We start from the raw sequence: 14,912 nt of genomic DNA on the forward strand, positions 1-14,912 counted from the left end.
CTGGCGGGTGGACCAAATGGCCAGACAGTGGAAGCGTAGTGGCACCATCTTTAGCGCAGCATCCTACGGTTTCACCCCTAGTTTTCAATCTTGTCCACGACGGGTTGAGTTAGGGCCCCGCATCCCAGCACTCGATGAACAAGAAAGGACCGAGGAAAAGTAAGGCATATAACCATTTTGACTATGGATCAGGGAAGGCGAAACAGCTATACGCTCGGTTTAGCTACTTCAGCTACATGGCCGCCATAGAGAGCCGAAGTGGCAGGAGAACTCTGTCAGACTGTCATAAACTCCTTGGTCTGAAGACAATGCCGTGCCATCTTAGAAACCTCTCCGTTGGAGCAGAAATACGCTGTTAACTATTAATTTGCATATTCCCCTTGTGTTACAAAAGAGTATCGAGATATTGAAGTAGTGAGGAAAGACCGAGATCGATTTCAGCCGGTATTGTTTTTACCGAATATTATCTCTCTCTCTCTCTCTCTCTCTCTGATCGATTTACGTGCCGCTTTTCTCCTGTATGTGATTTGTATATATGTTTATCTGATGATTAGGAAGAGGCTGGTATGAACTGATCTTTTCTTTTGTGTTATATACTACAACAATAAAGTCTCTCTCTCTCTCTCTCTCTCTCTCTCTCTCTCATGTACATTAATGTTGAATGACGAAATCTCTCTCTCTCTCTCTCTCTCTCTCTCTCTCTCTCTCTTGATACTTATTCATGTACATTAATATTGGATGAACTTTTTTTTTTATATCCTGGATGGTCATGGAAATTCTCTCTCTCTCTCTCTCTCTCTCTCTCTCTCTCTCTCTCTCTCTCTCTCTCTCTCTCTGCAAATTAAGTATTTTTAATCCCTACAGAGCTATACATGATATTGAGGTCTATATGCCTTTTTTTTTTTTCTCTCATGTACGGGGAAAAATAGGGTTTATATTGAAGACTAATGTAATTATTTACTGAGTTATTATTTATCCTTGTGCATTTATTTATCTATTTATACAGTATATACAGTATATATTTATATTACCTTGTTATATGTAGGTATTATTTTTATCATTATTATTATTTTTATTATTTTACATTTATTATTATTATTATTATTATTATTATTATTATTATTATCAATATTATTATTATCATTATTGTTATTATTATTATTATTATTATTATTATTATTATTATTATTATTATTATTATTATTATTATTATTATTATTATTATCATCATTATTATTATTATTATTATTATTATTATTATTATTATTATTATTATTATTATTATTTACATTATTATTATTATTATTGTTGTTTGTTAGGTATGGAAAGGTTATGTAAGTGTGTGTGAGCTCCTTGCCCCTGAGATATACTTAAACGTTTTGATTTATTTAGTAAAGTCTCATGGTTATTGGTTTGTATATAGTTGAGTGTGCTTGTGTTTTTCTTCAATATATTCCTTCAATTTCAAGTCCTTTAATCTAGTACAGTAATGGAAAATTAACTTGCAAATCATGACAGGTGCTAGATTGTTGTCAGACTGGACTAATATGAAGGAAAAAGGTCAAACACTGGAAATGAATCAGAAATGTGAAATTTCTAACCACGACTACCTGTGAAGGATTACTGCAATATTTTCATGAAACACTGTTATTGTAAGATATCAATTTCAGTATATACACTTCCATATCCTCCTTGCAGTCCTGATCTCATCTTTTGAGTTTTTTTCTTTATTTTCTCTCTTCCCCTTAAATCAGAACATTCTAGAGGCATCAAATTTGACTGAATAGTATAAAATGTAAGATTTTAACATGGTCATAGAAGTGGAGACACTGCTTTTAAAAGTAAGTGAAGTTTTGTAGTCCATAAGATGAAAAGTAATATCATTAGGTAGCATGGCAAATTTTTTTTTTTTTTTTTTTTTTTTTTTTTAAAGAGTGTATGGGAAGCACTGTTCAGCTTCGGCCCATTAGTGGCATAGGCAATTTTATTTATAGTGGTACCCATATTAGGGCCCATATCACCACCCAAATTCATCTTGAGTGTAACCACCTAGAACCTGGGTATCATGGTGATATGTAGGTAACTTTAAACCACTCGACAAATGGCAAAGTGTTTTAAGGCTGTACGTGGTGGGATTCGAACCTACGCGTGGACGTCTACCCGATCCCACGCTCACCACCTTATCCACTATGCCACCGCCTCCCTTATATAACGTTATGCTGGAAAGGACCTGGAAAATTTCAGAGGGCTGGATGGAAATTGTGTCACCCATTGGGAGGGGTGGCAGTAGTTGCCCTGACTTTCTGGCAGTGGGTGGGTGGAGCCTGGGCTAACATTGTTGGTAAAGTTAATCTTCTATTTGTGTATTGTTGACTTGTGGCTCTTATGTTATGTGACAAAGATGATCAAGAAGATTCTGTAATGTAGTAGCATTGTCTAGATGTAACAGATATGTATTGTATAAAAGGAGGTCTTGAGCCAGCACGAGTCATTGGGAATAAGAATCTGTAAGATAGTGTGCAAATATGAAGTAAGTAGAAGAGCAGTGAGTCAGGAGGGAGAAGTCAGAATAAGAGTTGTAAGAAAAGGGGTAAACACAGAACACAGCATTAGACTTGTTGCTTTTGTAGGCAGTTTACTTGCACAAGATATTAAACTTTACAAGTTCTGCTTAAAGTATCCTTCTTTAATGATTGTTAGCAGTCTCTTGGTGATGATAATGTAGTACATGAACCCTGTGAGGAACAAACACATGCTCTGGTGTAACAATAACCTTAATTAAAGATTTCTAAGAACTTTCTGGTCATTCTTATTGGTTTTGGTGTTATGTATGTACTTTGCAGTGTTCCCTGGTCTCTTAGAAGATCCTGAGAGCAGTCGGCGTGTTCACTGGGGCCATGGTGATGTGCTCAGTCTTGTAGAAAAAGTTGGTGAACACTGGCAGGAATTCTGCAATGGTGTCAGGAAGAAAAAATTTATTTGGAAGGACATTGCAGATGAGATGGGCCAGAATGGTTTTGTTGTCAGTGGGGATGAATGTGACCGGAAGTGGAGAAATCTCAAGGTAATGCATATTCTCAATCTCTACCATTTATTTCAATTAGATATACGTACATTATACAATAGCATCTATATTTCATTACTTGTTTGTTTATTATATAACTAAGACATGAAGTGATGTATGCAGTCTGAGAGCAAAGTTTGAAGAGCACTGGTAAAAATTCTGCAATGGTGTCAGGAATAAAATTTCAGAGCTCTATATCGGATACAAAGTTACATATCTGAGTGGATATTGAGGCTGTGTATTCTTACAAGGGGAAGTTATATATATATATATATATATATATATATATATATATATATATATATATATATATATATATATATATATATATATATATATATATATATATATGTATACTCAGATTCTAAGTATCTGCAGATCATTGAGTTTTAGGTATTAAATTGAGTAATGATTTTCTCAGTTTGGACATTAGTGGTGGTGAATACAGTTATATATCCAGGCAACATTCAGGATTTGACCAAAGAAACTCATCAAATCTCAATTTTCTTATTTTGTTCATACTGCTTTGAATTTTTTCACTCCATATTCTAGATCCGCTATTTGGCAGTATTGGAGAAGCAAATGAGTGGAGAGAAGTCTGCCCACCGGATTGACTATTTTGAAAAGATCCATGCCTTCCTCAATAATGACCCTGTCACTTTGGCTTACTTGGAGCAGAGGTGTGTCTGGTTTAGTATTATTAATATAGCATACAGTAGCAATACATCTAACACCTGTTTTTCCAATGTAATTCAGATTCAATACAGAAGAGATAACACAGAATGCAAAAAATATTGGCAACACCACATATCCAATACAATTTTTAACCACCTCAAAGTAACCAAAAATCTGAACAATTACTATGTCCAAGGCAAAAGCATAGTGTGTTTCTGACACAGGCAATCATATGTAATCATGACAACTCACTTTTTTGTCATGCACTACTGGTCAATGATCAACCTACCAATGAATTTGCCATTTTGTATTTCTTTTTTAAAGTTGTACTTTTGCAAGTATGAATTTTCTAAAGAAGGTGGATTTTGTATGTCATTGCAGAAGTGTTCAGCAGAAATGCAAGACCTCAGCAGACCAGAATGCTGAGAATGAAGAGGAGGAACCAGATTTAGATGATGGTAAACAGTAACCTTACATAAACACAGAAGTCTAGATTAACATAACAGATTATTCACTGGAGGTATAAAACTTGCAGAGGGTTATAAGTAACTTTTTTTGAGTGACTTCTCTCATCAGATGTAGTGTGTAATTATCAGTCATGTACAGTACATACCACACTTTTGTCAGCTAACATTACTTCATGGAGACACTCCACATCTACTAATCTTTAGTTTTGTGTTGCCACTAGCCTTATATAGGATGCATATTCAGATCACCTATACTCTTGTATAGTGGGGCTTACATTTCATCAATATATTGAAACTACAGATCATGAATTTTGTTTCTTTATGAACATGTTCTGTTGATTGAATTATATGTGGTGCCATGTTTTATCTCTCTCTCTATCATGGCAGAAAGGTTTTGTACACACGTATTGTATAATTTTCTTTTCTTTATGGCAGCAGGTATACTTGACTGGAGTGACAGAGCTGTGCAGCTGCTCCTGGACCTTCTATTGGAATTCAGGGATTGGTTCACTGACCAGGACAATAATTGGGATGACAGCACTATCTGGGAGGTCAGTGTTGAGAATGCTTCATTAAAGTGAATTAGCTATGATCCCATACTTGAGATAATCTTTTAGTAGCCAAATGTTGTTGAAGAGATAAGGGAAGTATAGAAACAAAGTGAGAGTAGTTTAAGTAAAAAAATCTGAAGAATATGTTTGAATTATTTGCAGAATGATGATTTTTTAAGTTTCTTTATTGATAGTAATTAATTTGAGGATGCCCAAGCAAGAGGTTTGTCATGACACTCCACAAGTGTCATGAGGGGAAAAGAATGAGAGTTATAAATGTTTTCCTCAAGAACAGATTTTCAAGTGTTTGATAAACCTTAAGGAGTGTCTAGAATACTTCCAGGGGCTGCCGTGGTGCAGTGGGACCGCGTGTGCTTTGTTGGCCTCAGGGTTCTCAAGCGCACGGGTTCAAATCCTGGCCATGGTCCAAGGTTAGGAAGGGCATCCACTCGGGGCAACAGTTCCCAAATGCCAAAACCAAAGTCCTCCTGACTCCTCTGTCAGGAGGCACCGTCCTAGCCATAACCGGACGTTATCTGAAAGTGTCTAGTATAATTCCTGCAAGTCATGATCACATGAGCCTGCTACAATGTTTTACTTATGCTGTGCATGTCAATGGCCATACATAATGTTCATCTTTGTCAACATGCACCTTGGAACATTTCTTTCACAAAAAAATGGTTTTGCAATGGTTCATAGTAATACCATTCAAACCTTCTGCAAGTTCCTGTTGCTATATTTTGAGATGAAGATAAGATTTGATGCAAAAGATCTGTTTCACAAATCCTATTGTTGAACCATCAAAATAGGATTGTAGTTTGCTGGGCTTCCCAGTGATGAAATATTGTATTATAACATTTTGATGGAATTGTGCAACACCCATTTCCTTGAACTGGGAGTTCTGGAAATGAGTCAGGGCAGAATCGGTTATATGTGTTATTGTACAGTACATCACGAATTTTGATAATTTGTCTCTTTTCATGTTTTGTATTGTCAATGTTTATGAAATTTGAAGAATGACTCAAATTCTAAGAATATTTAGCAAACTTAGATACAACCTGAATTTTTTGTAAATCTTGTTCTGATTATTGGGTTTCATCATTATATTGTGCATTGAATTCACAAACCACCAACATCTTTTGTTAACTCAATTCCAGACCATCTCAGAGCAAATGAAGCTGGAGGGCTACCAGCCATCTTCAGAACAGTGTTGTCACAAGTGGGCTTCATTGACTATGGAGTTTCAACATCACAAAACAGAGGCTGAGGCCACTGGGTCAGTACCACTTTGGCCATACTATACACGTGTCAGACATGTCCTGGCTCAGGTGGGAAGGCCAACTGTCAGCAAGGCCAACACATCAGTTACGCTTGAATCAGGTGAGAATAAATTTACCTAGTTTCTCAATTTTAGGCATTGGGGAGTTTCATCCTGACCATATACGTATATAGATAGAGGTACTTTGTCCATTTACCTTATAAGTAATTTTAACATTTTGCTGTCACCTTTTATTGATTAAATGTAAATTCATATCATCAACATCTTAATATCATTTGTCATATTTTACCACATGCCACTTCAGCCTTCATTCACTCTGTACTCTTTTCTTGCTTTCTTGGTGTGGAGAATGATTTTCATCCTTAATTGATTATCTTCAGAATATTTCTTACTTCCAGTAAAAGTTGTTAGGAGTGGTGTATGGATAATATCCATATTTATTTTTTTTTTTTTTTTATGAAACCACTAGAGAGTCACACTTTGTTGGCTGACATATATTTTTCATATTAATAACCTACTTTTTGTGACTAATTTTCTGCAATTTTAGAAAAATTCTTAATCTATAATCTTAGAGGAAGATTCGTAATTACATAAATTTTCACATTTTTTAATGGGTCTGAACCTTATAAAAGATAAAAAATAATTAAAACAAATTTGATATGAATTTAGAGATACATTCCATAGGTAAAGAAAAAACAATACTGTATATACTTATATGCACCTTTAAGTGACCTTCATTTCTTCAAGGTTCTAAAAAGTCTTTCAAACGAGGAATGAAAAGAACACGAAACAATACGAAGATGAAAGCAATACCTGTCTGCAAGCAAGAGATTCAGGATATTGACATTGTAGAGGAGCAAATTGAAGCTGATACTGCATATACAGAATTAGAGTTTCCAAAGGCACAGAAAGTTTCAGGTAGGCCTACTACAGCAGGCACAGTAAAGAATGCTTTGCAGCCAGGGGATATTAGGGAGGTCTGCCAACGTTTGGAGAACATAGAAGAGAACATGGCTATCTGCCGTCGCCTGGATCATTTGGAGGCTCAGTTGGATGGTGCAGCTGAACAGCGCCGAGCTCAACAGCAGACTAATACTCTTCTCAGCCAAGTTCTGACTGAGTTATCAGCACTGCGGCGCACTCTCAGCACAAGGCCTGTTCACAAGATACAGGATCCAACAGACCTGTCCTCTGGCATCACTATTGTTGTACCTCAGTCTCAACAGCTCCAGTGAAGATCCTAAATCTAGGGATGAAGAACCAAAGATCCAAACACCCATATGCTATTATTGTTTGATATTCTAGATGAGTCTTTTGTACTGCACAAAATGATGTATATTTAGTAAAAAGAGTAATTTTGTACATGACTATTTATTCCAAAACAGGTACCTTATTTTTCAAAGAATTTTTATATAAATAAAATCTATATGATAAAACACTACAAAAAGAGACTATTTTCTTCACATTATGCTGATCATTAAGTGTTCCCACATCCATTATTAAATCTCACCACCCATCACTCTTATTCTTCAAAGATGGAGATGTTCAGAAGTTCCACTACTCTTTTGGTTAGAACACAAAAACATAACAAAGTAAGGGAAGCTGCAAGAAGTCAGTAGGCCTACAAGCGAGTCCCTTTATGAAACATACCTATTTCTATCGATCTTCCCCATTAATATGTCTAATCCTTTAAAGCTCTCCACTTCACTTTGGCACTCTGTGTCAAAACACCAAAAATCGTTATTGATTGTACTACTTATTTTTATTTATTTATTATTTATTTTTTTTATGTTATGGCCTATAGCACTTGTAGGCATACTTGAAGAGTTTATGTGGGAAGTGTTGTTAAGTTTCTGTCCATTAGTGGCGCAGGCAATTTTATTTATAGTGGTACCCATATTAGGGCCTATATCAGCACCCAAGTGCATCTTTGTTGTAACCACCTAGAACCTGGGTATTATGGTAGCATGTAGGTAATTTTGAACCACTCAACAAATGCCATAGCTTCATAGCGGTATGTGGTGGGATTCCAAGCTACACATGGATGTCTGCCTGATCCCATGCTCACCATGTTATCCACTACACCACCACCTCCCAATAGTATATGCTTTTCTCATAAATTTTGAACTGCTCCCAGAAACACCTAGTATTTGTCACTTTCAAGAACTTTCTAGCCTTACTATTTCTTGCCTTTGTTATAATCTATTTCAGCTTCATCAGGTATCATCCCACATATGCAAGAAAGAAAAAATTACTTAATGAAAGTCATGTAAAATTTATTCAGTTATATAGTATAACTAATAAAATTATCATGATCAGTGAAGTAAAGATGTAAAAATCCTGGCCATGGATGAAAATAATTAATAATTAGAAAATAATAATTACCAATGACCGGGACCTAGGTTATGTCTAAGACACTTCTGAGGAAGACAATGACTTATGGTTGTGATGACTGATGAATGAAAAGAAGTTAAGTAATTAGTTGGCATCAATCAAGTAATAACTGTGGAGCTAGTCCTCATCACTACTCCAGTTATCTTGAGTGACTCTTTGTCTCTTTGGTAATTCTAGTAGATCTAGAGTCCTGTTTTCATCTTCTTCAAGCTCATTAACATCAAATATCTTAGGAGTCCATGTTATGAAGTTGTGATCATTGCCAAAAGTGTACAAATTCATGGAGGAAGGGTTATACAAGGCTCCAAATACAGTTGAGAAGTGGCCAGACATGACATTTACCAGCCTACCAGTTAGAATCTCAAGGACCAACACTTTGGATTTGCAGGGCAGAAATACTAAATCTGGGTGCATTGATGGTGTCACAGCCATCCTCAGGTTTCTTCTTGTATCAGTGAACATTTCCCCATAACTGACATCCATCTTCCTTCCTGTTGTAGAATTCCACAACTTGAGCTCACCATCACGGCCAAATGTAAGAAGCCAAAGGCCATCATGGGTAAAACAGAAGGACACCACTTGGCTCTTGTGTGCTTGGGGAATCCTCTTAATTTTTTTGTTTCTCCTGAAGCTCTCTGCAGCATGGTGATTTGCATCAAGAGCCATGATAAAGGGGTGACTACCTCGTACATCCCACATCCTAACTGTACGGTCACAGCCGCTTGAAGCAATTAAGTGCTGGACTCGTGGAGACCACTGTGTGGTTCTCACAGCTCCGTCATGGCCTCTCAAGCGGTGGGTGGATGTTCCTGAACGCAGATCACACAGAATCACTTCCCCTGCAATAGTACCATCCTTGTACTTATATATGTACTGACTGTTAGATGTGTTACCTAATAATATTTCTACATTACGTTGTATTTTTGTAATTTTTGCAAGAAGTTTAGCACTATTCTACACATAATATTTTGGTACCACTGCCATGTAGAAATTTTAATTCAGAGCTTTGTGAAGACAAACCAAGGATTATTGAATATTTTAGTCATATGTAAACTACATCAACCCATAAATGATTGGAGGTGGTTATAGCAACTTTACTGGGCAAGAACCAGCAGCAATTATAACTGCCCTGCCATTGTTACTCTAAATCTAGTAGTTTTTTTTTTTTTTTTAGTCAATTCTTGCAGTTCAGTCATAATGTTTGTGAGCTAGTTAGGCTAATCTCTCAATCTCAAACCAACTCTTGCTATACCCACTGGCAGTTAGGGTGACTCTAAAGAGTCTGATTCCCTGTTTAAGGTGTATGTGAATACAGGCTATATTTTTTGTTTAGTGCTGGAAGACCATTCCTACTGAGATAAAAATCATCACCACAGTTGGTCCTTTACAGATTAAGGATATAAAGAATATTTCTATTAATTATATATTCACAGCAAAAAAAGGTTGAGATGAGCATGCAGTGAGTAAAGGATTGTTCAGAAAATACCAATCAGTTGCTTTATCCATCACTTCTGGTTCTTTTCCTTTAATTGCTGCAATCTAAAATGAATTACATAATCCTTTACAAATGTAATCATGGATTCAGTATTCATGAAGAGGAGACACAATACACATCAAATTTACCACTGTCTCCTGCTACAGCCAGTAAGGAGTGCTTGGTGGCCACCGGAGACATCTGGTGGTGATGAATGTGGCAGTCAATGTCAAACTGATCTACAACCTTCATGCGGTTTGGATCCCAGATCTTTATCCTCTTGTCACGACTAGAGGTGCTGAACAGCCCTGCATCAGCTGGATACCACTGGACGCATTCAACCTGTAAGTTTTGACCATCATTCTGACATGAATACTACATGTTCCAATTATCCTATTCTTTGTAAAAGGAGAAATTTGTGTTGCATTAAGGATTAATATACAAAATACTCATCCAATTTTCTTCTATGTAAGATGATGAGCCAAGAGAAACAAAAATATTTAAAAAGGAACCCACTACAGTGGCAGTCCAAAAGAACTGATTGAGGCTGTGATAAACTGATGGACTTCAATACCTCTAAAATTAACACGACTAACTTCCCAGCCATGTAGCCTGTCTTCCTTAATAAACACTTGACACAATATCACCTCTACCACAGAAAGAATGTTAAATAAGAAAGTGTGTACGCTTGGGAACTAACTAAGCTTAATTTGTTGCCGATTTTCCTGTACCAAAAAGAATACAGCCTTCTACTAAATTCCCTGCATACCATAAGAGAAAATTAAAAAGGACTGGAAAAAGTAAGCACTTATGAAAATATTACTGATGAAGAGCATCAGCTCTTACCACAGATAAATCCTTACCTGATACTTGTGTGTACCCCTCTGGCCTCCCTTGACTGAGCCCACCTCCCCATAGATGCTGCCTTCCTTCACAACACTTGTGTCATAAATGGCCACACCTCCATCACTGAGTCCACAGAGCAGGTACTTGTAGTCAACACATTCTAAGTCTGCATATGTCACATAGGAGGTGGCAACCTGGAGTAAATTAGTTTAAGATTAATTGTTGGTTTCATCAACTCATTTTAGAAATTGGATATTGATTAAGAATTGCTCAAGGCAAGCAATATGTATACATTTTTCATCCAGTTTTGATAAGCAAATATAAAAGGGCTGAGCTATATTCATGTAGTTCCAATTATTACTGAGTTACATATTCATCTTATATCACCCTTTCTAGTCCATCCCAAGCATCTATGCCTATAGGAGTAACTTTATGTCTTCTCTAGTGTCCAATTTCTTTGTCTCTGCAATTCCTTAAGCAATCTATCTTTTCAATTAGATTAACATTCACTCTCAATTACCTCCTTTCACATGCCAATTTTTTCAATGTTATCTCAATCTCATTTGAATCAATGCATAGTGCCATATCACTTGCAGACAAGATAAAACAATAAAGTATATCAAATGGAAAAATAAAAAATCCACAATGAATCCCAATTTATGAATTATCAGTAAAAAACAACTTTAAGGAATTACTTTGTATGTAATTATACTTGGTAATTTGATTTTTGTCATCATTAAACAGTTTCATTATTTCAATATTTCATACACTAAACTTCCAAAACTCAGGTTTCTTTCTTTCTGAGTCTTCTCATGATTAATTTCAACTTTTGACACATTTCTATATCTACAGAGCTATCCTTTTCAAATTAATTTTACTAATACATTGTCTATCAGGGTTTCAAGTTTCTATTAGAGTAGGGGGTTCACCAGAGAAGACAAGCACTGCCCAGGAATTGAATAATACTGAACTTCCACTTGCCAGGCAGATGTGCTACCTGTTACACCATGGTCGCTTACTGGTGACAACCCTCTCAGTTTCCTTTCATTCATCCTCATTTATTAAAGAATTCTTTTTACTTTAAAATCTTTTTGTTTTCAATACCAAGGAAAGGGAGCTCAAATGTCAGTTATTAGGATGAAAGCATCACTGATATGATAATAATATTATTTTGTGAAAATTCCTTACATGTCATAGCCTTAATTAATTGCTTCATCCCATTTATATAATTTCATGTTTTCTTTATTCAATCACCCTTTCAACATTGAAAGCATTAGTAATAACCTGTTCCTTTTGATCCAGAGACACACTGGACATAACATGGCTGGTGGTAAGGCAGCGCTCGATAGAGGATCTGTATTTTATGCTGGACAGCTGGCCACAGCGAACCTTCTCTGTGCTTCTGACTGTTTCCATTTTGTCATTGTGGTGGCTCAGGAGTCCACTAAAGTGCACTTCTGGCAAACTTTGAGTCTTCAAGTTGAGCACACTTTCTGTATCATCTGTAGGAATATATTAGCATTTGGTGAATTTATGTTGCATGCTGTGGAAGAGCAGGTTCTAGATATCATAATTAGATAGATGTATACATGACAATGAAGCTAGCACAAAAGTTGTTGGTAAGACACAAATAAAGCTATTATCTGAGAGAGAGAGAGAGAGAGAGAGAGAGAGAGAGAGAGAGAGAGAGAGAGAGAGAGAGAGAGAGAGAGAGAAAACAGAACTTGGTCTGGCTGCAGTTATGATTGAACTTTTTGATAAGTTTGTTTGCATGTATTGATAATACCTGATACTCCCAAGAACATGTTCTGTTATGTCCTTCAATTTTTCTGCTGGATAAAAAGATCAAGGTCATAAAATATGTATTTAATTTCTCTACAGGAGTTACAAATTGGACATGAAAGACAAAGCTGGGCATTGCAAAACAGAGACTGCGATTTTATCACACCATGAACATCAAAGTCACAATGTTGCAAACATTTTGAAAGTCAGACTAAGCAAAGTTGCTTCACTAATTTTCTGTGACTTTGAACAGGAACAAAGATGACCTTTTAAAGAAATTGCTGTGGCTAGAGAAGATGGGCCAATAGACATGCCATGCCATGCCAATAGGACATGGAGGAGGAGGAGGAGGAGGAGGATCTGTAGATATTAGTTTAGGCTGTGTCATAACTGAAAAAAAATATGTATAGAATATAAAAAAATACCTATATGCTTCTGTGTCTTATAAGAAAAATGTTTCTGTTATTCTCCTAAAGTTTTCTTTGTAATTTAGTGGACTCGCACCAGGAAAAAAAGTTGCAGGTGTAAAGTCACAAGTCGCATTGGGCTGGCCAAAAACATTGTTGCAAAGTTCCAGTCACACCAGATCCAGGAGCAGTCACAAAGCCAATATCATATCTGAAAAAAAATTACAGTTGTGTCCAGCTCTGTTGAAAGAAACATTGCTATTTGTAACTTTCACAAATACCTCTGCTCACATTTAAAGGTGAATCAAGGGGTGGGCAAAGTCCCACCATTTAAGTTAGGTTACAAAGCTCAGGTAATGTTAATGTTAGTCAGTGTTCTCAAGAGGTTAAGTTAGGTAAGGTTAGCTTAGATCAATGTCCAGGAGGGAGGGAGGGTGAAACTTTCATTTATGCTATTTAGGTTAGAATTATGCCAAGTTTTAAATAAAAGGCATCTCACCCTCAGAATTTTTCATAAATAGTCAAATTTGGCATGATTTTGACTTACCCACTCAACAGCTCCACTTGACCATAATGGAGAAAAAAAAAAAAAAATACCAGACTGCAATCTTATCAATTAGAATAATGCAGCAGGGTGTATTGGGGCAGATATTTTTGTTGACTTTATTTTATGGAATGTCTTCAAAGCAATGTTTTTTCTCATAAAACTTAAAATTCCCACATTTGGCTTGTTTTGGCGGTAAACCTACAGAGTTTCACCACCTTGCCCTTTCTGGACGAAACTATTTTTTTCTGGTAGATTTCGCCTTGCTTTTAATTAAGACTTGTTTTTGGCACAAATCAACCAATTTTTTTTTTACAGCCCCAAAACATATTATGATTTGCATAAAAAAAACTACTGGTAAATTAATTAAAAACAAGCCGAAATCTACCAGAAAAAATTAGTTTCGTCCAGAAAAGAACCTAACCTAACCTAACCTAACTTAACCTAATTAAACCTAACCTAACTAAACCTAATCTAACCTAAACCAAATCTAACTTAACTTAACCTAACTAAACCTAATCTAACCTAACCTAACAAAACCTAACCTAACCCAACCTAACTAAACCTAATCTAACCTAACCTAACCCAACCTAACCTAACTAAACCTAACCTCAGGGGCCGTCGTGATTGGTGGAAATAATTTTTTTTTTTTTTTTTATTGGCCGCCGCTTCAGTTTCAAAGAACAGAACCAATCAGCGTAAACAATTAAGCGCATGCTCAGACAATGGTATGTCACGGTCCCACGGAGCCCGCCGAGCCGCCGCGAGCGCATGACACCATCAGTGTGGGGCAGGGTTTGATGCGGCAGGCTAGTGTCACCATGGTACAATAACTTTTTGTACCACGAGTGTCACGGCTCATCACCAAAACACCAAAACACGCTTAAAAAAAAAAAAAAAAAAAATCTGTGTCGCTATTCAAAAAGGTTGCACCTAGTATATATGGGGTTGAAATTACTCGTAATCTGGAGCTCTATCTCTTGATGTGGGTAAAAAACACTTAGCTGATTGTGGTGGAACTGCAGTAATACCGTTTGGCCACCCTAAAAACCACTCTTTCGCCAGATCTGCAACTTTTTTCTTTTTTCTTGTCATTGAGATGTCAGTACCCAAAAAGGGTTAAAAGCAGTTCATAATTTTGAGTAAAGTGTGTATGTGTATCCTGCGAAGGACGTTATCTTTGGAGTTGTTCTGGAAAGGCGGCAACATGATGAATAAGGAGCCGCTATAGGTAAGATTTACCGCTGACCTTATTGGAATGAAGGCTGCGGGCTTGCGATATGTAAATTACAATAACTGGAAGCTTGTGTTCTTGTTGAGCATTTGGGAGCCTCAAATACATAAACCCTACCGCTTGCCCACTGAAACTTGCAGCCGATGATTATGATGATTATTGTTGTTTACACTTTACACTCATGCGAGCCAACCG

General features: G+C 36.5%; 2 protein-coding genes across 7 annotated transcripts; one reads left to right on the plus strand and one right to left on the minus strand.

The window, feature by feature from the left end:
* Positions 1 to 3: 3 nt before the first annotated feature.
* On the plus strand, positions 4 to 7,396 carry LOC123503386. 3 transcript variants are annotated; one of them, XM_045253097.1, is made up of 7 exons: positions 4 to 159; positions 2,844 to 3,064; positions 3,617 to 3,744; positions 4,121 to 4,197; positions 4,642 to 4,757; positions 5,915 to 6,137; positions 6,784 to 7,396. In XM_045253097.1, exons 1-7 carry the CDS (start codon positions 135 to 137, stop codon positions 7,269 to 7,271), a joined length of 1,278 nt encoding a protein of 425 aa, XP_045109032.1. In that variant the 5' UTR covers positions 4 to 134; the 3' UTR covers positions 7,272 to 7,396. The 3 variants fall into 3 exon arrangements, with proteins under 3 accessions (XP_045109032.1, XP_045109033.1, XP_045109034.1); XM_045253098.1 differs by having other exon boundaries at positions 4,645 to 4,757; XM_045253099.1 differs by lacking the exon at positions 4 to 159 and adding an exon at positions 173 to 444.
* LOC123503387 (DNA excision repair protein ERCC-8-like) lies at positions 7,392 to 14,892 on the minus strand. Of its 4 annotated transcripts, none has more exons than XM_045253103.1 (6): positions 14,835 to 14,892; positions 13,037 to 13,150; positions 12,035 to 12,252; positions 10,768 to 10,944; positions 10,054 to 10,246; positions 7,392 to 9,269 (listed from the first exon to the last, which is right to left on the minus strand). In XM_045253103.1, exons 3-6 carry the CDS (start codon positions 12,164 to 12,166, stop codon positions 8,548 to 8,550), a joined length of 1,224 nt encoding a protein of 407 aa, XP_045109038.1. In that variant the 5' UTR covers positions 12,167 to 12,252; positions 13,037 to 13,150; positions 14,835 to 14,892; the 3' UTR covers positions 7,392 to 8,547. The 4 variants fall into 4 exon arrangements, with proteins under 4 accessions (XP_045109038.1, XP_045109035.1, XP_045109037.1 ...); XM_045253100.1 differs by having other exon boundaries at positions 14,733 to 14,890; XM_045253102.1 differs by having other exon boundaries at positions 12,958 to 13,150; positions 14,733 to 14,890.
* Positions 14,893 to 14,912: the final 20 nt, after the last annotated feature.

This window comes from Portunus trituberculatus, chromosome 14 (genome assembly GCF_017591435.1).
Source record: "Portunus trituberculatus isolate SZX2019 chromosome 14, ASM1759143v1, whole genome shotgun sequence".
Taxonomy (NCBI): domain Eukaryota; kingdom Metazoa; phylum Arthropoda; class Malacostraca; order Decapoda; family Portunidae; genus Portunus; species Portunus trituberculatus.